This window comes from Rhinopithecus roxellana, chromosome 3 (assembly GCF_007565055.1).
Source record: "Rhinopithecus roxellana isolate Shanxi Qingling chromosome 3, ASM756505v1, whole genome shotgun sequence".
NCBI classification, from domain to species: Eukaryota; Metazoa; Chordata; class Mammalia; order Primates; family Cercopithecidae; genus Rhinopithecus; species Rhinopithecus roxellana.
In genome coordinates, this window is record NC_044551.1 from 4,020,830 (window position 1) to 4,039,421 (window position 18,592).

The 18,592-nt window shown below is 37.7% G+C and overlaps 1 protein-coding gene and 1 pseudogene across 3 annotated transcripts in view; both read left to right on the plus strand.

Moving 5' to 3' along the window:
• The window catches only part of ERCC8 (ERCC excision repair 8, CSA ubiquitin ligase complex subunit), an 82,837-nt gene extending 66,257 nt beyond the window's left edge, over positions 1–16,580 (plus strand). For both annotated transcript variants that reach the window (XM_010387986.2, XM_030927888.1), the window contains 3 exons: positions 5,814–6,011; positions 9,364–9,444; positions 15,734–16,580. In XM_010387986.2, the coding sequence (XP_010386288.2) occupies positions 5,814–6,011; positions 9,364–9,444; positions 15,734–15,802 (348 nt within the window). In that variant the 3' untranslated portion in view covers positions 15,803–16,580. The remainder of the gene's footprint in view (positions 1–5,813; positions 6,012–9,363; positions 9,445–15,733) is intronic.
• Positions 3,372–5,428, plus strand: LOC104681645 (annotated as a pseudogene). Its single transcript, XR_004056354.1, has one exon. The product of XR_004056354.1 is annotated as a guanine nucleotide-binding protein-like 3-like protein pseudogene (transcript).
• Positions 16,581–18,592: the final 2,012 nt, after the last annotated feature.

The window sequence follows — 18,592 nt, forward strand, 5'->3', positions numbered from 1 at the left end:
AGTGACTAGATATGTATCTTTCCGGGGGCAACAAAAGGAACACATATTAATATAAGGGAACTGGATTTGCCATCATCCTATCCCAAGTCCACAAAATTCTCTTCCCCTATCAAAATCTTTCCAAAGCCTGCCTTAAATGCCACTTTTAAGACGTCGTATCTTAAAGTAGCCTGTGCCTCAAGACTTTCATAATAATGTTTAACATACCACTCTTTATAATAAGCATTTATGTTCATAAAATGGGGTTCTTAGATAATTACCTAGCACAGTGTGTGACATAGTAAGCACTTAATAAATGGTAAATCCCTCCCTTCCTTAATCTGTTATTTGAACTTCATTCCATAGGCATTGGAAAGATTTTGACAGTTTTTGAACCCACAAATGATTTGATCACGATGTTGCTTTAGAAATATAATATGAAGGCCAGGTGTGGTGGCTGATACCTGTAATCCCAGCACTTTGGGAGGCCGAGGCGGGTAGATCACCTGAGGTCGGGAGTTCAAGACCAGCCTGACCAATATGGAGAAACCCTGTCTCTACTAAAAATACAAAATTAGCCGGGCATGGTGGCGCATGCCTGTAATTCCAGCTACTTCGGAGGCTGAGGCAGGAGAATTGCTTGAACCTGGGAAGCAGAGGTAGCAGTGAGCCGAGATCATGCCATTGCACTGCAGCCTGGGCAAGAAGAGTGAAAACTCCATCTCAAAAAAAAAGAAATATTAATATGACATTAAGTTGAATGGATTGGAGGAAGAAACCCTAAGGACAAGACAAAAGTTAATGCACTGGTTCAATATTCATACCTCATTCAACACTTCCCAGTTCATATTTGGAAAGGAATGTGGTATACTGGGAAGAACATAGGTTTTGTAGCTAGGTGTCCTGATAAAACAAATGTGAATAAGCCCATCACAGTCTAGCAGTTTATAATTTTTCCAGGGGGACCAGTGAAATACTAGTTGAAAACTGTTTTGTATTTTTTCTTCATCACCCCACTCCCATATCATTGTGCAAATTGTTGCACATGTAGCATCAGAAAACACAGATGAGGGAATGTTATACTTTTAAACATGTATAGGAATTAATCTAGGAACTTACTGAATATCTTTGTTCCAGGTGCTCTCATATGGATTATTTCATTTGCTTTTTCACAATAAAAAACTCTAAGTAAATGATGTTAACTCTGTTTAACAGATAAGAAGAATGAAATGAAGTGGTTAAATCATTATTCATAAGGGACAAAAGAAAGATGAGTGTTTAGAACCCAAGTCTGCCGAATATAAGTTTAATATTTAACCCACTATACTGCTGTTGCCATGAGGTAGCTAAATGCATGTACCCATTTCTGGCCCAAGTTAGTCTAAAGGGAAAGTAAGCCAAGTATAGTATCCATAGATTATTAGCATATATCCATTTTGACCTCAGGGCTTTTATTTGTGTGTATGTGTATGTGTATACATACACATATATATGTGTGCTGCATGACAAGGCCATGAGGAGGGCTTATTACAAGGAGTTCCATAAGTTGGTAGAATACTCTTATGTGATTCTGGAACACACGTTATGTGTATGAAAAAATGTTTAACTATAAAGAGAAGGGATATATATGTGTATATATATACATACATATATACATATACACACACATATATGTATATACATATACACATAAATGTAATGCATATACACACATATGTATATATACACATACATATATACACATACACACACACACACACTCCCATCTAACCTTTGAGGGAAAAAAAATTAGTTTTTGTTTTTTTTTTTTTTTTTTTGAGACAAAGCCTCACTTTGTCACCTAGCCTGGAGTGCAGTGGTGCCATTTCGGCTCACTGTAACCTCTGCCTCCCGGGTTCAAGCAATTCTCTATCTCAGCCTCCTGAGTAGCTGGGATTACAGGCACCTGCCACCATGCCTGGCTAATTATTTTGTATTTTTATCAGAGATAGGGTTTCACCATCTTGGCCAGGCTGGTCTTGAACTCCTGACCTTGTGATTAGCCTGCTTTGGCCTCCCAAAGTGCTGGGATTACAGGCGTAAGCCACCACACCCGGCCGACAAATCACTATTTAAACTTCAGTATTAGCCGTGACGACAAATGGATTTTGTTGATATGCATGATCATGATTCCCAAATGATTAGTTACTGGTTTTACACTCATCCCAAGCTTCTTATCAAAATTATTATCAGGAAGTAAGCCCATCAACTTATTTAGCCCAAAGCTTCTCAAACTTGCATGAGCATACAGATTACCTAGGGATATTGTTAAAATGAAGATGATTTTCAGTAGGATTGGGGTGGGGCCTGGAAGTCTGCATGTCTGACTGTTTCAGGTGATGCTCACACTACTGAGCCTGCACACTACACCTTTGGAGTACAAGTGTAGAATTTTAATTTTTGTCCCAAATACATAATTATTTATTTAAAGGTAAAACTACAGTGTGCAAACTATTTATGGTCTGTGCTTTTTTACACTTAGCCTTTATCCCTGTTTTCTGCATAAGTTTCATAATTATGATTTATATAAATCATAAAATTAATATGACATTAGGAATATACACCTATTCTCAGTTATTTCCCCATTCTAAATAATGCTGGATAGAATTCCTCTGGGCATATAACTTTTGCTATTTAATTATTTCCTTAAGATAAATTCCCGGCCGTGTGCGGTGGCTCAGGCCTGTAATCCCAGCACTTTGGGAGGCTGAGGCAGGCAGATCACCAGGTCAGGAGATCGAGACCATCCTGGCTAACACAGTGAAACCCCATCTCTACTAAAAATACAAAAACCTAGCCGGGCATGGTGGTGGGCGCCTGTAGTCCCAGCTACTCGGGAGGCTGAGGCAGGAGAATGGCGTGAACCTGGGAAGCAGAGCTTGCAGTGAGCCCAGATCGCACCACTGCACTCTAGCCTGGGCGACAGAGCGAGACTTCGTCTCAACAACAACAACAACAACAAAAGATAAATTCACAGGAGCAATTACCAGGTCAGGGGGTAAGAATATCTTTGCTGTTTAATGGGTAAAGTTTTGCAAGATGAAAAGAGTTCTAGAGATGGATAGCGATGAGAGTTGCACAACATGAATGTACTTAATGCCATTGAGTACCATTAAAAATGGTTATGATGGTAAATTTTATGTTGTGTGTATGAAAAACTTTTTAACTCTAAGGATAAGGGAGACTCCAGCAGAGTCGGGCACCGCCAGGCTGGCATCTGGAAGTCCAAAGTCTGGACCCTAGCAGTGCAAGAACATCTGTTACCCTGTCTTCTCAGATCCCCGTCAGAAGTGTAGGAAGAGAGCAAGCAGATTTGAGCCTATCTGCTTTCAAGCTGGTGATCGTGATGAAACTTAGAAACAAAAAATGAAAAGCCAGGTAAAAGTTCCAAGGGCTGTAAGAAGCCTGCAAAACGACATGGGAAGAAAGCAACCTCCAAAGTGCCCTCTGCTCCTCAGTTTGTTCATTCCAATGATCATGCCAATCAAGAGGCTGAATTAAAGAAGAAGAGAGTTGAGGAGATGAGGGAGAAGCAAACTGCCCAGGAACAAGAAAGACAAAAACGCAGGTCTATCAAGAGCTACTGTGAGGATATCCTAACACGCCAGGAGGAGTTTGAGCGTAAGGAGGAAGTTTTGCAGGAATTAAATATGTTTCCTCAGCTGGATGACGCGGCCACGAGGAAGGCTTATTACAAGGAGTTCTGTAAGGTGGTAGAATACTCTGATGTGATTCTGGAAGTCCTGGATGCCACAGACCCATTAGGCTGCTGCTGCTTCCAAATGGAGGAGGCTGTCCTATGGGCAGAAGGCAACGAGAAGCTGGTCCTGGTCTTGAACAAGATTGACCTGGACCCCAAGGAGGTTGTGAAGTGGCTGGATTACCTTCAGAAAGAGTTGCCAACTGTGGCTTTCAAGGCCAGGACCCAGCATCAGGTCAGCTTTGGAGCTGAAAACCTCATGAGGGTTCTGGGGAACTATTGCCACCTTGGTGAAGTGTGCACCCACATCAGTATGGGTGTTGTGGGCCTTCCCAATGTTGGGAAGAGCAGCCTGATTAATAGCCTGAAGCACAGCCATGCATGCCGTGTGGGAGCCATTCCTGGGGTCACGAAATTGATGCAGGAGGTCTACCTAGGCAAGTTCATCTGGCTGCTGGATGCTCTAGCCATTGTCCCACGGCCCAGCTCCGAGGTGGGCACCATTCTGCATAGTTGCATCCACGTGCAGAGGCTGGCAGACCCGGTAACCCCAGTGGAGACCATCTTGCAGAGCTGCAACCTGGAGATTTCCAACTATTACCTCCTCTCTGGGTACCAGACCACTGAGCACTTTCTGATGGCAGTGGCGCACCATTTGGGGGAGAAGAGAGACTTATGCAGTCAGGAGCAGGCAGCCAAAGCTGTCCTAGCTGACTGGATGAGCGGGAAGATCAGCTTCTATAACCACCACCACCCACTCACACTCTGCCTGCCTGTCTCAGCGCTGAGATCATTAAGCAAATGACCAAGGTCTTTCACATCAAGAATACTGAGCAGGTCAATGAAGACACCATGGAATGCTTGGCCACTGGAGAATCTGATGAGGTGTTGGATGACATGGACCCACTCAAAATGGAGATCAAGTTGCTCCATTATCCAATGATGAAAATAGCAGATGCCATTGAAAATAAAGCCACCAAGTATAAGATCAGAGATCTCACTGGGTGTTGCACCAATCCGAATCGTCATCAGAAGGGGTGGGGCTAAACTCAATGTGGATGACCACCCTAAAAACAACAGTGAAGTGGATGTGTGCCCAGTGGACTGCTGCCCAGTATTGCAGAGGATCATGGAGATGGACTCCCTAAAACAGGGCCAGGCTCTGGCATCCTCCCTAAAGAATAAGAAGAATACACAGAAATGTGCAGATAAAATCGCCAGGGAGCTGTCTGATTCCATGATGTCTGCTGTCAACCTCTCTGGCAATGTTGATGGCGGTGTTGATGACTAACTGTCTGATCTCACTTCCCTTCCGATCCAAGCACCAGTTCCAATGGGACGGGGGATTACCAATGAAATAGTTTGGTTCTCCTTGAAGCATCTGCGCATTAAAAGAACCCTTCCACAACTATGTTTCTTTCTTCCCACTGTTCTCTGCACTCTCTCCAGGAAAAAGAGCCCCAAGAGACTGGAGCTGACAAACTCAATACCCTTTATTTAACCCCTACTCTGTTTTATAACAGAAATAAAAGAAGTATCAGCAGAAAAAAAAAAAAGAAAAGAACATAACCCCCTCCCACCCCCCCCCCAAAATACCATTCTTTTGAAAAGAATGGTTTTTGGGGGTATTACCCCCAAAAAATATTCTTGGGGGATATTCTTTTGAAGCAATATTATTCTTTTGAAAAGAAAGAGCATTAATAAACCATTTGCCCTTTTAGAAAGAATAACCAAATTACACTGCCACCTGCCACCAACATGTTTACCTCGCTTGTACCAGTATTTAATGTCTTAACGTTTTTTAAATTTTTTGGTAAATGCTCTAAAATGATTCTTCAAGGTTGAAGTCTGTATTTTACTTCTATTAAGATTGAAAAGTAAACATTTACCCTTGTGGTTTTTTACTATTTGCATTTCCTCTTTTGTTAAATGTACATTCATGTCATTGACCCTTGTTCTGTCAACATTGAACATTTTCCTTAAATTTAAAAGAGCCCTTTTTATAGCATAATATTTTAAGTATTTCTCCTAGTCTTTGTTGTCTTTTAAATTCAGGTTTTTAGAGATGAGTAACTTTATGATTTTAATCCTACAGGTGAACTATGGAAAAGTTTGTAATAACAGTAAAAAAGGATTGAAATTCACTGTCTCCTGTGGCTGCAGTTCAGAATTTGTTTTTGTACCATATGGTAGCACCATTGCTGTTTATACAGTTTACTCGGGAGAACAGATAACTATGCTTAAGGGACATTATAAAACTGTTGACTGCTGTGTATTTCAGTCAAATTTCCAGGTAAGAATGATACAGGAATTTAAAATGTTCAGCTAGCTAGCTTGCCATACCAGTTATATGTAAAAGAATAAATTATGATTTCATTCTGAGGAGTTATACTTTTAATCCACATTTGTAGTAGGATTTATTTAATAGAGACTAGCATAGTCTAGATTTTTAGATGGCATACAATATATGAATGAATCAATATAATACTGTGCAACTTGATTGGTATGAATTCTCTTTCTTTTGCATATGACCTTCATTGATTTAACAATTGAAAACCTGTGGTGAATTAAAATAATTTCTTGCAAACAATCTTTTGGGTAAGAAATGAAATACAGGCATTTAATTATGAAATATAATTTGTATATGTTGGTTTATGTATGTGTGAATGATCTATTCTTATTTTCTATCAATGGCTAATAAAGGGAGGTTTTGAAGTTAATACAACCTATATAATTTCTTAAATACGCTGACTTTTGTTTGTTTTACATCCAGACCTTTTCACATCACCAATGGAGCAGATCATTTTTCATTTTTTCAGAGAACATTTGCACAAATTACCTCATGTACTCCTTTAAATGAGTCTAACATTGCAAGATAGTTGGTATTTTCCCTGTTTTGTAGGTAAGGAAAATGAAACTCATGTAAGTTAAATACTGATAGAATGAAAATGATGGATTATTAGAGCTCCAGGAGACTATCACTTTGTGAATCTCCTATTCATTCATTCTTTAATACTGATTGCCTAATTTGTGCCTGACACTGTGCTGTAAGATACATAGACCTGATTTTTTAGCCAGTATATACCATTATGGCAGTATTCATTATTAAAATATTTAAATATTGATGTATCCTACTGGCTGGTAAACAGCTGCTGCACCAAGCCCCCCAAGTGACCACCAGCCTCAGCCCCTTCCCTGGGACCTCTTAGACCTCACCTTAACCCAGCAACTAAAAGAGGACCTACAAGACCCTACTCCAACCCTATGGCCATTATCTCTTACTAGTCAATAAGAAGGTGTATACCAGTTGTTAAACATTTTTAGTGTTCTGAGAGAAGAAAACTAAAGCACCAGAGAGGTGACATGACTTGCCCCTAACCTGCAAGTAGTTATTGATAACACATGTATTTGTATTCAAAGAAATTATTAAAATATTGTCCCTCTTTTCTTGTCTAAGGTTACTTAGAGACACAGCCGAAATTTCATCCCAGGTACTCTGACCACAAATTATTTCTTTCCACCAAATTGGAGCTTATCTAATACGTGTGCCTAGAATGGATTAAAATCGTGCCAATGGTTGGGCACAGTGGCTTACACCTGTAATCCCAGCACTTTGGGAGGTCAAAAGGATCACTTGAGCCCAGGAGTTCCAGGCCAGCCTAAGTAACAGAATGAGGCCCTGTATTTACAGAAAATAAAAAAATCAGCCAGGTGTGATGGTGTATGCCTGTAGTCCCAGCTGTGCAGGAGGCTGAAGCAAGAGGATCGCTTGAGCCCAGGAGATTGAGTGAGCTGTGTTCACAGCACTGCACTCCAACATGGGCAAGAGAATAGAAATTCATGAATCTAGGCTGGGATAAGTAAGTAAATTAATAAGTTGAAAATTTGATGAGGATGAGATATTTATATAATCTCAATGTATCACCCTACAAAATATGAAGTACAAAACTAAAAAGATTAATTTTAACCTGAAGAAGCCTGGCACACATCCCTTCATCAAATAATCTAAGTTAGCATCCCAGTTATGGGACATCACTTCTGTGATATTCCTGGCCAAATTGGATCACTCAGATTTAATCATGAGGAAACATAAGACAATCCAAATGTGAAGGACATTCTACAAAGTAACTGGTATATATCTTCAAAATTGTCAAGGTCAGAAAAGCCAGAGACTGAAGAACTGTTCCAGCTTGAAAACTGAAGAGACTTGATGACTAAGTGCAGGATGTGATTTTTAACTGGCCCCTTTTGCTATAAAGGACAGTATTGGAACAAATGATGAAAAATGAATGGGGTCTTTAGATGGTGGTAGTAATATGAATTTTCTGATTTTGTTGGTTACTTTGTAACTACAAAGGAAAGTACCCTTGTTCACAGGAAAAATACACTGAATTATTCAAGAGTAATAAGGCCTAATGTTGGCAACTTACTCTCATATGACTCAGGGGAAAAAAAAGTCTTTTGGACTGCAGTTGTAACTTATATTTTGCGCTTATTTTTTAAGAAAATCTTACTGCCCAAACGAACTCCTCCATCTATCACAGACACTTCAAGGCTTAATGTAAATCCTTCTATCTCAGTGTTCTTTATTAGTCATTCTAATTTAAATGTTGCTGCTTTCAATATCTCTTTCTTGAACATCTACAGAATATCCTTTATGTCTTCACTGGGTGTGTTAATACTTATTGTGAATTGCCCTATAAGCTTATCTGACCAAGTTATCTTGGGCATTACCTGGCCTTCTCAGGGAAATAAAATTACTCAAGGGCACTGAACATATTTATTTTTGCATCAGCTAGTTTGTGTAGCCATATAGTAGAGATTTTGTAATACAGTCAACAAAATGTTGTTTTATTTAGGAAATTTGATAATGTATATCTAACAATTTTTTAAATCTACATTTTCTATAAATATATAATCTTATTTTCCCTTTTCCCACATCCTTAAATAAAAAACACAGTTATACCATGCCTCATATTGTTTTTGAGATGTACAATAATAAAAACAAATTGTATAAAACAGCAGAGGAAAAAAGCCAATATAACATATTTCTTTGATTTTTGGGGGGGAGGGGCGTGAGCATTGTTCAGCCATAAGCAAACAGCATATCCATAGACATTGACATAGGCTGTGCATCACCCCAAGCTTCCCCTTATGAAGTAAACTTATCAACAGGCATGGAATATACATCTTCAAGCTCTTCTGTTGAATTGCAGCCAGTTAGGCAGCTGTAAGTTAAATAAAACTTTTTGAGAACTTGGCCTGTTTTAGAAGCTCATATGGTTTCTTCACTGAAGTCTTTATTGAAGCTCAGTTATTTGGACACAGAAAGACAAACTCTTTCTTTCTCTGACATTAAAAATATATGGATACTATAATTGATAAAACTGCTAGGATTTGGGATGTATTTGTAAAATTTTCACACCATTAGTAAGCTTGACAAATCCTAATACTATTTTTAAATACAAAACAAAGCTTGACTAACAAAGAAACAAAGGAAAAAGAGCATCGGCCTAGTTTCTTTAGGGAGTAGAAGTAGCATTAAACTAATTACTGTGACCTAATTATTTCAAAAATGGTATAATTCATTTCAGTTTGGTATCAGCTCTTGATCCACAATGTCATCTTTGCCTTCTGTGTTGTAGGAACTTTACAGTGGTAGCAGAGACTGCAACATTCTGGCTTGGGTTCCATCCTTATACGAACCAGTTCCTGATGATGATGAGGTAAACATTATTTTCACAAATTGTATAGTGACTTCTAAATCATAAGAAATAATGTTTTGTTCCTTTATATGAGAGAGACTTGAAAGCATTTCTTGCCAGTGGCATGCACCTATCTCAGGTACTTGGGAGACTGAGCCAAGATGATCACTTGAACCTGGAAATCAAGACCAGTCTGGACAATGTAGTGAGACCCCATCTCAAAACAACAACAACAAAAAAGCATTTCTTGGCATTTTCTGTAAAAATAATTTGACTGTTTTAATACATTTTGAAAATTCAGAGAAATATAAAAAGAACATAAAATTCCTCAAATCAATCAATGTTAACATTTTGATTTGTTTCATAACTGTTTTTTCCTATGCATATGTTTTTTAACATAGTTCATATCATGGTTGGACATTCAACTTGGTATCTTACTTTTCTCATCAATATTGTACAATAAACCTTTTTTCATGTCATTAATAACTATGTGTAAACATTTCTAATGATATATTATTCTGTCATTTATAAAACACAATTTAAATATTTACCTCGTTTGAGGCATTTCTGTTGATTATTATAAATATCAAGGTAAATATCTGTTAAAAAATTGTTAATATTTCTGACTATGTCTTTAGATAGATTCCTAGAAGTGGAATTATCTCTTAAATTATTATATATGACTTTTTTCTTTTCTTTTCTTTTCTTTTCTTTTTTTTGAGATGGAGTCTCACTCTGTCACCCAGGCTGGAGTGCAATGGTGCAATCTCAGCTCACTGCAACTTCGGCCTCCTGGGTTCAAGCAATTCTCCTGCCTTAGCTTCCCAAGTAGCTGGGATTACAGGTACCCACCACCGCACCTGGCTAATTTTTGTATTTTTAGTAGAGACGGGGTTTCACCATGTCACCATGTTGGTCAGGCTGGTCTTCAACTCCTGGCCTCAAGTGTTCCACCTGCCTTGGCCTCCCAAAGTGCTGGGATTACAGGCATGAGCCACCACTCCCAGCGGACATTTTTAAGACTTTATTCTCATGTCAAATTTTACCAGTTTACACCCCTGCCAGCAGTCTGACAGTGCCTTTCATAGAAAATAAATCAGTATAAACATGACAGTGTAAATAAAGACCTTAAAAACGCAGTAGGTAAACAAAGATGAACAAGACCATTGTCCCTTATCTAAAGTAATAGCCTCTGTATTTTTTTTTAGCTTTTGCATCAAGCAGTTGGAAGATACAGGCTATTTAAAGGTGGTTTCTGTCCCACCAAGGTTTATTCTCCTAAGCACTCTTAATCATCCTCATTTATCTTAATTTCTACAATATAAAAAATCCAAAAGCAATGTCTAAAAACAATGTTTATATATATATATATATATATATATGTGTGTGTGTGTGTGTGTGTGTGTGTGTATTTCTTTAATTTGGAAATATAGAAAATGTAGTTAGAAATACCTTAAGGTAATCTTAACCAAGTCATAGTAAAAGCATCTTAAATGGAGGTGAAGGAAAACTTACTGGTAAATCACTTTTGACATTCAGAAAACATTTTTCATATACTATGTTTAGTTCCTTCATAAAACTAGGACTATGTCAAAAACCACATGAAAATATAATTTGTATAGAGGTAGTTGATAGCATCTCAGAGCTATTGACAATATATATTTCATACCTAAATTTTCAACTGCTAGGGTTTACTGCAGTGCAAACCTGTGAATTATTTTCTTTTGTCCTTAATCCAAAGAAAGAGAAAAAAAATACACTTTGATAAATCTTTAAGTAGCCAGCCAATGCCATATGCATACTTCCAGATTTTATCACATGTCTAATTTGGTTTATTGTGACTTGATTAACTTTAGCATACAGCTGCTTTTGATGTCAGAATATTCTTCTGTATAAAGCTTAGTATGGTCAAATAATTAGATTTAGCCATTTATTTTACATTTCATTATGTAATTATTGTGTCCTGCTCTTTGGGAATTGCTGTATACATTAAAACCAAGTTATAACACTGTAAGCCATGTTAGGAAGTTAACATTTTATTTACCAAATGAAAACATTAAAAATGAATGAAAAATAAATCTATAGTGACTTATGTATAGAAAAGGATGTTAGAAGAATACTAAATTGTTTAATTCATAAAGATAATATGTGGCCAGGTGTGGTGGCTCATATCTGTAATCTCAGCACTTTGAGAGGCTGAAGTGGGAGAATCACTTGAGTCCAGGAGTTCAAGACCAGCCTGGGCAACATAGAAAGACCCCATCTCTACAAAAAATAAACAAAATTAACCAAGTTTGGTGTCTTTCACCTCTAGTTCCAGCTACTTAAGAGGGTGAGGTCGGAGGATCACTTGAGCCCAAGAGTTCAAGGCTGCAGTGAGCCACAATTGCACCACTATACTCAAAGCCTGGGTGACAGAGTGAGACCTTGACTCAAAGAAAAAAAAGATAATATGTGACTGATGGTTTATTTCCTTGTTATGTCATTATAGTGATAGTTTGAGCTCTTTGTGTAAACAAACTTGTATATATGAGAAATTAAGCAAAACAAGTTAGAAAATCACAGAGATATACAAAAATCAAGTTGACCTTTGTATTTGTTTTAGTGCTATAAAACCTTACCTTTTAAAATGTCATGTTCATATATTTAAAGATAGCGGTCATTCTCATACTAATATAAAATGGTATGTGCTAAGGTTATTCCCGTAAAATTTTAGCTTGAAACATTCCTGTAAATATATATTCCTGTGAATATATGAATGTGATCATAATGCAGATCCCAGTAGAACAGTCTGTCCAGAAGACCCTATTCCTTACATGTATGTTTATAATTTAAGCCATGTTTAAAAGTGCTTTTATCCCAACTATAAAATAAGTATATTTATTTGATATTTATTTCCCAAGGAGGCAGTGTACCACACTACAAAACAAAAACACACACACACGTATACATACACATACTTAGTCTTTAGCTTCAGGAAACTGGGTTTGAATCCCAGTTCTGCCATTTATTATACTTATGATCTGGGACAAGCTCATGATATTTCCAAACATCAGAATTGTCTAATCAAACTTATTCTTAGGTTTCCTTTCAAATGCATTCTTCAGATGAGAGTTACCTCCCCATCAACCAAGATATAATCCCTTAGGGGTGTTTCTCCTGATATCCAAAGTAGAAGATGAATTTAATTCTGTCTAAAGAAAGGAAGAACACTAGATGATAGGGACAGGATTTGTGGTCTTTAACTATAAATCCGTTTATTTAATTGGCAGACTCTTTTATTATATTTTGAGGAATCTGGCTTCCTTTTGACCCTACTTTCTAAAAGCTGGTCTGGTCAAGACAAGCCTATCTATAACTCCTAATTACCTTTTCCTGCCTGAGATCTATAGGGCGGGTTTATTCAGTTTACACGTGACCTCTCACTAAGAATCTTACTTTGTTTTGACATTCACACAATATATAACTGTTTTACATACCACTTGTGTCGATGTACTTGCTAACAAACAACCCTGAGACTTGCCACTAATTACCAGTCAGAAATTTGAAAGTTATCCAGAAATATCCTTGTAGATGTTAAGTTTGGTTCTATTTCTTCTCTAAACTCATAACTAGGTCCCCCCTAAACTCATGCTTCATTATTCTATAACATTGACACTATCTGTCAGTAGAACTGACAACCTGGTAAGATAGAGATGAATATGTTCAAGCACAGACTGGATGTCCACTAGGAGGAGATGTAGAGAAAACTGAAATAATAGCAGTGACACTTGATCAGTGGGTCTCAAATGGTAATGTGTACCATATCCATCTACCACATTTTTACTGCAGCTTTATCATACTACCAGTATAATATTTTATATGTGATTGTTTTGGCAATAAAATATATTTCTAAAATACTGTAATGCATTCATATATCATTGTTTCACTGAAAAGTGAAATAATTTATATGCAACTGATTATGATTTTCATTTGTTTCTTTGCTTACCATACAAAAATAACATATAATGAAGTGTAGTTTTGGTTTTCTGTTGAGTTTTCAACTGAAATTAAAATTTTTAATAGGTTACACACTAGGTTTCCACAGTAGGATTAGGAAGCATGGCCCTTGTGTGGCTTATCCACCTAGGGACGTGTGTGTGTGTGTGTGTGTGTGTTTTCCCAGGGCTATTTTTGGTAGCTATCAAAGGCAAAGTTAAAGGCTTCTAGAGACAGAGTAGGGAAGAGTAGTCAGCTAACCCCTAATGACAAGATGTCTTTCAATAAACTCTCACTAAATAATGTAATTTAATAAACTGAAAACCCAAAAAGACAGAAAATTCAGTAAATGTTTGGATGAAAGAATAAATGAACAGACTTCAGTATACAACTGTTGCAAATAAGTGGACTGTGGCTAGAAATCGGTGAGTAGTTAGCTGAGGTTTAATAATAGTTTCATGGCCGGGAGCCGTGGCTCACGCCTGTAATCCCAACACTTTGGGAGGCCAAGGCTGGTGGATCACGAGGTCTGGAGTTCGAGACCAGCCTGGCCAATATGGTGAAACCCCATCTCTACTAAAAATACAAAAATTCACCGGGTGTGGTGGCACGCACCTGTAGTCCCAGCTACTCAGGAGACTGAGGCAGAAGACTCGCTTGAACCTGGGAGGGAGAGGTTGCAGTGAGCCGAGATCATGCCACTGTAGTCCAGCTTGGGCGACAGAACGAGACTCCATCTCAAATAATAATAATAATAATAATTTTGTATCTGGACATTTGGAGTATAGCCGACATTAGGTTTAATAATGTAATCTGTTTAACAATAAAGAATGCCTAAATTAGTATATTGTTTTCCAACTATTCTAGCTGATACTTGGGAAATTTACTGGGAACACTTAACTTTTTCTACTGTTTTCATTGTTCGAATTGTAAGATTCACAGTTACATTCATCAAAAGGAAAATAAACATTCTCAGACATGCAGTAGGGGTTACCCTTTAAAAAATTTCTATAAGTTATAAAAGGCAGTACATCTAAAATAATTTAACAGTAATCTCGATGCTAATACAGCATTGGAATTGGAATCTGAATAAAATTGTAGCAGTTGTAAAAGTTGCACAAAAAGAAGCAAACCTGGCTCATAATACCCAGTTACTTTAAAAATGAGACCAAATAAGCCCTTTTAGTTATTTGCAAGAGAATCAGAAGTAGCTATTCAGTTTTCCCCAAAATGAACTGATTTGAAATACCACAGATGATTAAAATTTCTCTAGTTGCTAATCACCTTTTTGTTGTTTTAAATAAATATCATCTAGATAGATGTTATCCTTCAGACAAATCCCTGAGGGAAACCTATGTGCTGATTATAAACATGTTACCGGCCGGGCGCGGTGGCTCAAGCCTGTAATCCCAGCACTTTGGGAGGCCGAGACGGGCGAATCACGAGGTCAGGAGATCGAGACCATCCTGGCTCACATGGTGAAACCCCGTCTCTACTAAAAAATACAAAAAACTAGCCAGGTGAGGTGGCGGGCGCCTGTAGTCCCAGCTACTTGGGAGGCTGAGGCAGGAGAATGGCGTGAACCCAGGAGGCGGAGCTTGCAGTGAGCTGAGATCCGGCCATTGCACCCCAGCCTGGGCGACAGAGCAAGACTCCGTCTCAAAAAATAAAAAATAAAAAAAAAACATCTTACCATTTCTGACCTGTTTTGCATGTTTTACTGAACTGCCCTACCAACCTATAAAAATAAGCAAATAAATATCACTACTTACAAATAAGTACATAAATATCACTACTTAATAACCCACATTATTTTTGGACTAAAAATGGTATTGTTCAGCTTGAATACCTTATTCTCCATATTTGGGTATTTGTTTATTTATAAAAGTTATTTTCATCTAAACAATTAAAGAGTTGCCAACATTGATATTTTGGGCTGTCAGGTCAGACTGTACACCTGGAGTCCAGTCTTAGCCCATGGATATCAGAGTGCCACTTTCTCCAGGTAATTCCAAAGAGTTGTTGAGAAGTACCTTGAGAAATAGCAGCATCATAATATATGTATGTATGTATGTATTTGTGAGGTAATTAAAGGAAACGGTGTTTGGGTAAAGTCTGGTATTGTCTGTTTAAAATGAAGTTACATTATCTTATATTGTATATGGGTTGTTTCTTATATTATTTTTGTTCTGAAATTAACAGTTTTACATTTTCTTCCAAAATAATGTAATCGCTATTTGTCTGATATATTTTGTAACTTTATTATGAGCCTAAAATTATGAAGTAGAAAAAACAGAATCTTCCTTTTTCTTTTTCTTTTTTTTTTTTTTAGACTACAACAAAATCACAATTAAATCCGGCCTTTGAAGATGCCTGGAGCAGCAGTGATGAAGAAGGATGAATATCACCTTTAGTACCTTTGTGTCTCTGCTGAAACTTTTTAAATGAGACCGTATGTTTTTTTCAACTGTACGGTCTATTCCTGACAGCTAAATTAGCCCTAAATGTGGGTAATTTTTTTCCTCATGTTTTAAAATGAGGTTAATATTTGCATAAAATTCTAAAACAGGCTTCTGTATAGTTTATTTAGTCAAAATGTGTTCCTTGATCCCAGATGCTGTGGCCTGGGGAAGCCCTCATTGCTACAATGACACAAGTCATTGTACCTCAATTGTGACCTTCAGCAGATTTTATGAACTATAAGATGCAGTCTCAGAGGATCAGCAAGTGGAGGCCACCAGTATTGACTTTCTCTTACTTGCTATACTGTCGGCCTGCTCATTTCCACTTTCAAGAATGATTTTGCCAAGAATAATTATATCAAAAATAGTAGTTGAAATGGTAACATCAAAATTATTTTATTCTTTTTTCTTCATGTATTCACATTTTTCAGTCGTTTCATTTAATTAACCATGCTTTATGTTAAACATTTTTGGGATCAATGTCTCCTACAATCCAAAATGTGCATCACAGGAGGCTTTTAACTTTGTGAAAATCCCATGTTTGCTTTATTTTATTTTAATGTCAGAAGGCAGTTTGCACTAATGCTTGAACTCTTTTCTTTATGAAACTCATTAAGATATGACCAAATCCTGCCTCATTAATTCAAGCAGAAAATATCCTGGCAGGGAATCTGGCTTAAATATGAAATGTTGTAATAAAATTTCTATGTTACTGTCTCCTGTGTCAACCCACAAGTGATTATCATGAAGGTAATCTCAATATTCCCTTCCTGATCCTTACCAGCAGTAGACTAGTAAATGAGGCTTTTATGAGCTTGAATACCAAAAGTATACAGTTGTTGAGGGTTTTTTTGTTTTTTGTTTTGTTTTGTTTTGTTTTCTGAGATGGAGTTTCACTCTGTCACCCAGGCTGGAGTGCAGTGTTGTCATCTCGGCTCACTGCAACCTTCACCTCCCAGGTTCAAGCAATTCTTCTGCCTCAGCCTCCCAAGTAGATGGGATTACAGGCTCCCGCCACGGCACCTGGCTAATTTTTTGTATCTTTAGTAGAGATGGTGTTTCACCATGTTGGCCAGGCTGGTCGCGAACTACTGACCTCAAATGATCCACCCGCCTCGGCCTCTCCAAGTGCTGGGATTACAGGCGTGAGCCACTTCACCCGGCCAGTTGTTGAGTTTTTAAGTGTATAAGGGTTAGACCTCATATCAGACCTTTCCAGCTAAATGTTTTCCAAGCACCTGCTTTTACAATTGATTTTTTTTTCAATTGACAGATAAAATTGTATGTATTTACCATGTACAACATACTGTGTTGAAGCATGTATACATCATAGAATGACTAAATATAGCTAACTGACATATGCATTACCTCACATAGTGACCATTTCTGTGGTAAGAATACTTTACATCCATTCTCTTATTATTTTTCAAAATTAATTGTAATCTTGTAACTATAGTTACTGTGTTGTGCAATAGGTCTCTTGCACTAATTTCCCCTATTTAACTGAAATTTTGTATCCTTTGACCAATGTCTCTCCAACCACCCTAGCTCCTGGTAACCACCATTCTACTCTCTACTTCTATGAGATCAGCTGTTTGTGTAAATGTACCACATTTTCTTTATCCATTCAACCATTGATAGATGCTTAGGTTGATGCTATATCCTGGCTATTGTGAATAATGCTGCAATGAACCTGGTAGTGCAGATATCTCTTTGACATACTGATTTCATATCCTTTGGATATAAGCCCAGTAGTAGGATTGCTGGATCATATGTAGTTCTATTTTTAACTTTTTGCAGAACCTCCACACTGTCTTCCATAATGGCTGTACTAATTGACATTCCTACCAAGAATATGCAAGAATTCCTTTTTCTCCACATCCTTGCCAACACTTGTTATCTTTTGTCTTATTGATAATAGCGGTTCTAACAGGTGTTAGGTGATATCTCATTGTTGTTTTAATTTGCATTTCCCTGGTGACTGCTGATGTTGATAATTTTTTCACATATCTGCTGGCTATTTGCATGTCTTCTTTTGAGAACTGTCTTTTCAGGTTCTTTGCCCATTTTTAAATGGGTCGTTTTCCTGCTATTGAGTTGAGTTCCTTATGTATTTTGGATATTAACTGCTTATCAGATCTATAGTTTATAAATATTTTTTCTCCATTCTGTAGGTTGTCTCTTCACCCTGTTGTTTCCTTTGCTGTGCAGAAGCTTTTTAGTTTCATGTAATTTCATTTCTGTACTTGTGCTTTTGTTACTGTGCTGTTGAGATCATATCAAGCTGGGATTACAGGCATGCGCCACCATGCCCGGCTTCTTTTGTATTTTTAGTAGAGACAGGGTTTCTCCATGTTGGTCAGGCTGATCTCGAACTCCTGACCTCAGGTGATCTGCCCACTTTGGCCTCCCAAAGTGCTGGGATTACAGGCATGAGCCCACCGTGGCCGGCCTGTAGTCAGCTCTTTAAGGCAACAATTTATTGGCTCAGGTGACTGGCACAAGCCACTTCTCTTTTGTTCATTTCATCCTTTGTGGCAAGGATTAGCAACAGTACTAAATGAGGGCTTGTCAACACCTTCTGTAAAAACACCAGCAGGAGCCGGAGAGCTGCTTCTCCCATGTGGCTCAGACACTTAATTCCAGCTTCTCTACACCCTGCATGATGGTATCATCCACTGTTGTGTAAATCTGTATATTTTCTAAATAAATACACTGTTCAAAGTTAT